The sequence below is a fragment of the Lucilia sericata genome, unplaced genomic scaffold, assembly GCF_015586225.1.
Source record: "Lucilia sericata isolate MDLA Ls3-8-SP2 unplaced genomic scaffold, ASM1558622v1 Contig000927F_arrow, whole genome shotgun sequence".
Classification (NCBI taxonomy): Eukaryota; Metazoa; Arthropoda; class Insecta; order Diptera; family Calliphoridae; genus Lucilia; species Lucilia sericata.
In genome coordinates this window covers 23,874-29,132 of record NW_023994914.1, presented here as the reverse complement: position 1 = coordinate 29,132, position 5,259 = coordinate 23,874, and the positions used below count along the sequence as shown (strand labels likewise).

General features: G+C 29.6%; 2 protein-coding genes across 2 annotated transcripts; both read right to left on the bottom strand.

Moving 5' to 3' along the window:
• Window positions 1-245: 245 nt before the first annotated feature.
• Window positions 246-1,371, bottom strand: LOC119609077 (protein FRA10AC1 homolog). Its single transcript, XM_037963761.1, has one exon. It carries the CDS (start codon window positions 1,269-1,271, stop codon window positions 450-452), a length of 822 nt encoding a protein of 273 aa, XP_037819689.1. The 5' UTR covers window positions 1,272-1,371; the 3' UTR covers window positions 246-449.
• Window positions 1,372-3,197: 1,826 nt separating this feature from the next.
• Window positions 3,198-4,044, bottom strand: LOC119609070 (ADP-ribosylation factor 2). Its single transcript, XM_037963754.1, has one exon. It carries the CDS (start codon window positions 3,792-3,794, stop codon window positions 3,252-3,254), a length of 543 nt encoding a protein of 180 aa, XP_037819682.1. The 5' UTR covers window positions 3,795-4,044; the 3' UTR covers window positions 3,198-3,251.
• Window positions 4,045-5,259: the final 1,215 nt, after the last annotated feature.

Here is a 5,259-nt window from a genome sequence, read left to right as displayed (position 1 = left end):
CCATTAATGAGTTTTTATTACTTTTTTTGTATTTCGTAGAAATAATATAAATTAATAAAATTTCATTAAAAAATTTTAAATACTATTATTATTTTTAAAGTAACATCATAAAATAACACAGTAATCCATAAAAAATAATAAATTCGAATATTTATGTGAGACACTGTATGTATGTTTTTATCAATCGAATATAGACATCTTATAATTTTCTAACATTAGCTTAAAATTTTAAAAAGTCGATCTACTATTAAGTTATCTGTTTGTTTTATTGAATTTCTATTGAAAAAGTAATAAAAAAGTAAAAGTAATAAATCGGCGCCATCTATTGAACAATATTCAACAAAGATGTAGAAAGTATCTTTAACTTAATCAAATTTTAATACAAATCTTTACATCTTGAGTTTATCAATTATTAACAATTTTTTATCTTTATGTCTAACTTTTTAAATTTACAATAGTAAATCTTCTAAATAACGTTGAAATTCAGATTCTCTACTAACAGGTTCAACTTCAATATCCGGTTTTTTATTCCAAACATCTTCGGACGCCTGCATTTCCTCTTCTTCTCCTTTACTATTATCCAATCTTGTGGACTCTTCTAATTCCTCATTATGTTTTTCCATTACTTCTTCCATAACATTATTGACTTCCTCTTCACTTTGCAATTCGTCTCCTTCAACATCTCCATCACTTTCAGTTCTATGTCTTTTTTTAGTTTTCAAAGATTTACGTTTTTCTCGCTTAGCTTCTTTCATCTGTTGACGTTCCATATGCTTGAGGCGTTTTACTTCACGTTTCTTGGATGTATAATTCAATTGTTCTGAATGTTCGGGACACAGACGCAATTTAACTAAAGCATTTTTACGTTCACCCTGTTCCTGATAGGCAAAATTTACTTCCCAACTGCGTAAATGTTCCTTTTCCAAACATTTACGACTGCCGCACTGGAATTGCCCAACACCAGCTACTACTTCTGCTTCTGTACGCCAACGTAATGCCACCTTATTTTCCTTATGACGACTGAGATCGGCAATACAGTATTCTTTGAAGAGTTTATCATAATAACGTTTAGCTAAACGCACTTCCCAGGAATCTTCAGCGGCAGCATCGTTGTCTTCATCCCATAAAAAACGATGATGTTCACGTATGACATCGATGTCACGTTTATGTTTTCGTTTTTCGGCTGTATAGTTTTTGTTTAATATAAACGTTTTCAATATGTAATCGTGACGTTCTTGATCACTTAATGATTTTAAGGATATAGGAAACATTTTGTTGGATATTTTGTAAGTTTAGCGAAAAAAGTTTGAAAATTTGTTCAAATATTGAAAAAGATGTAAACAATTGCAAAAAAAAAAACAACAGCTGACTTTTGTTGATAAACAAATTATTAGAGTTGCCAAGTTAATTTTTTTTAAATGGATTGAAACGAATTCATACATGATTGAGGCATGAAATTAGTTTGAGGTCAAAAGTTGTGTAAATTTCCTATCAAATATAAAATAAATGTAAAAGCAACATAATTTAGATATTTTATATAGAGTTTGACTGCTTTCCCGTACTTAAAGCTGCCTGATAATTACATTTCCGCATTTAAAATTACATTCAAATTAAAAAGCAGAATAGTGTGAATTTCCCTAAACCCAAACATCATTAATTTTCTTTGTGTTAGATGTTTTTCCTAAATAAAACCTGGCAATCTTATTCTCCACAAAAAGGCAGAACACCAACATATTTGTGTGTATGTGGGTATTTGCAAAAAGGGTGTATTATGATTATTATACCAGTTACCCACCCATTTTACAATAACCTAACTTTCTTAATAATTTCAAAGCCCTTTAAGTTTTATTTACTATAAAATTTTTGAATATTGCAAGGATCGTTTTTTAAAAACCTGTTAAAAAGAAAACACCTCAAAGATCATAACACAGTTCCAACGATACATACCTACTACAAAAATAAGGTGTAGTTAGGATATAGCACCACTGAACTTTCGTTCAAAAGTTCTATTATCTTAATTTCCTTAATTAAATAGAAATCTCTTACCTATAAGTACAATTGAAAATCGATTACATCTATGAGCTGACTAGCTATCTATTTACCTATATACATATCTATCGATCTATCAATCTATCTATCTATTTACCTATCTATCTATATATCTATCTATCTATCTATCTATCTATCTATCTATCTACCTATCTATCTATCTATCTATCTATCTATCTATCTATCTATCTATCTATCTATCTATCTATCTATCTATCTATCTATCTATCTATCTATCTATCTATCTATCTATCTATCTATCTATCTATCTATCTATCTATCTATCTATCTATCTATCTATCTATCTATCTATCTATCTATCTATCTATCTATCTATCTATCTATCTATCTATCTATCTATCTATCTATCTATCTATCTATCTATCTATCTATCTATCTATCTAATATTTTGTTTAGAGCAAAAGTTAAACAGATTTTAACTATCGAAAATTTGTTTAATAACGAACTTCTAGAGAGAACAAAATTGAGAAGAAGTAGGTAAGAAAATAACACTAGCTTATAATAAATCAAAGCCGCAATAAATAGCTTAGGTCAGAAAACCCCGCTGATAAGTATATTTGAATATGTATACACCGAAAAAAATTCAGTCGGTAGTTGACTAAAGTTTTAAGAAGTTGAAATTTTACTTGTGTAATGAAATCTTTGGTAAAACATTTTATGGTAAAAGATAAATAATTAATTATTTTGTAAAATAAGCAAAATCAATTAAATCATTTTTAAATAAATCATAAATAATTCTTTATTAACAGACATAAGATTGCATTTAAGATACTGATACTTATATTTTATATAAAATTGTTTACTTAATATTTTATCGAAATACAATTTAAAATTTAAGCAGCAAAATCATAATTTTTTAAAGTTTTATTAAATTGTTTAAAATTAAAAGAAAGAATTAAAATTATAGGTAAATAAGCAATTGAAAATACAAAAGTATTTTGTAGTTTTTTTTATAAATAAACAAAATTATGGAATTGTTTAGTTTATCTTTCTACACCTTCTATGTGTGATAAGAATTTACACGTCACTTTCCTTTATTCACTTATAAAACGTGAATTTTTTTCGGTGTACGCTTTTGAATAATAAATGTATACGATAAAAATATATTGTTTTTTATTTATCTTTATGTTTTTTCGTGTTTTTGTTTTTTTTTCTTTTAATATAATCTAATTTTGGATTTATTATTTTTTAGCAAGTTCTGCAGATAACCAATCTAATCCTTCGTACAAACCATTTCCTTGTGTTGCACAGGTTGCTTGTATGTACCAGTGACGATTTCTTAATTGATTCAGGCGCAGTTTATCAGTTAGTTCTGCAGCATTCATTGCATTTGGTAAATCTTGTTTGTTGGCGAATACTAATAGTACAGCATCCCGTAGTTCATCCTCCTGCAACATATTTTGCAGCTCCTTTTCCGCCTCAGTAATACGGTCACGATCGTTAGAATCGACAACAAATATGAGACCCTGGGTATTTTGGAAGTAGTGTCTCCATAAGGGACGAATTTTATCTTGACCGCCTACATCCCATACTGTAAAGCAAATGTTTTTGTACTCCACACTCTCGACGTTGAAGCCAATTGTCGGTATAGTCGTTACCACTTCTCCCAACTTTAGCTTGTATAGAATGGTAGTTTTGCCAGCAGCATCTAAGCCTACCATTAAAATACGCATTTGTTTTTTGCCAAATAGCCGTGTTAATAAACTAGAAATAGTTAAGCCCATTTTTCTCAAAGTTCTTTTCCTTGCAACTTCTTCAATTTCACAATCACTATTTTCTGGAATTGTTTCCTTTTGACTTTAGTTTTTAAATGTTTTATTTTACGGTTGGAAATATAAATATATTTAATAGTTTCTTTTAATTAAAATACTCTAGATTTATTTGTAAAAAAAATAATCCGAGTGTATTAAACAAAGAAAAAAGTTGACAGCAATTTCCGAAAAAAACGAGACGTGTTCGTAGTTACTTAATAGAGTTGTAAAAGTATTTAGTATTTGAATAGGTAGTAATCAATTCTGGTTATTTTTACGGGTACTCAGTATTTGAAATGCAACTACTTAGTATTTACAGAGTTGTTCTTTCTAGAACACAATAGAATCTTTTTTCAGAGATGGGTTGTTTAGTGCTATTGCAATTTTGAATTTTCGAAATTAAAATAAACCAGCAACAGTGCTAAACTCGGCAATGACGACCGTTAACACAATAGACTATAATAAATTCACATTTTTATACACTTCGCCTCCGTGAAGTATAATTTCTATAAAATAATATTCCGACCCTATATATTTCGAGTCCTTATAGATGGCGTAGTCGATTTAACCATATTGAAACTTGGGTTTCGTTCTCGGGAAGCGTCGGCAAAAAATTCCCGGGAAATTTAGTGATTTTTAGCTTTTCGATTCCCGGGAATTTTAGTCGGGAATCCCGGGAATTAAAAAATTAATAAAAATTCAAACATGCTTATTGTAACACATTTTATACAACAAAAATGGACAGGTATTCCTTCAAAAAGTTGCTCGCGGGACACTTCAATACAGACAAACTCATATGTACAATATAATAAAATAATAAAGTATTTTATTTAATTTATTTAAATAAAGCTTGGCTATCATTGTCTCAGCTCTACTACCGTTATCTCTAAAATATCGTTATCGAATTACAGTTATCGAATTACAGTCGTTATCGATTATTTTAAATAATTTTTTTTGTTTTATCGGGAATTCTCGGTTTCCGGGGAATGTGAATATTTTTTCCCCGATTCCCCGGGAATCAAAAAACGTCGGCAATTCGGAAACCCTGGTTGAAACCGACAAAATATGTCTATAACGGAGATATGAGCAAAAATCTAAGATAACCTCTGAAATTTTCTGTAAAAAAATTAATTTTGAAAAATCGAAATTTAAATTACTATTACAAATTTTTCGCTGTACTATAGATGGACTATAGACTGGAATAGACTATAAACTAGATTATAGAGAGGACTATAAACTAAACTATAGACTAGAATATAGACTATAGACTAGTCTATAATCTATACTATAGACTAGAGAATAGTGGTAGTAGCCAAAGCTACTACCGGGGTCAGCGGTTGGCGGATAGCTGCGATAGATAAGCAGCCCCCGACGGCGAGCAATAAAAAGGCTACAGGAGCCTTAAGACGATTCTGCGACATGGCTATTAGATACCGCC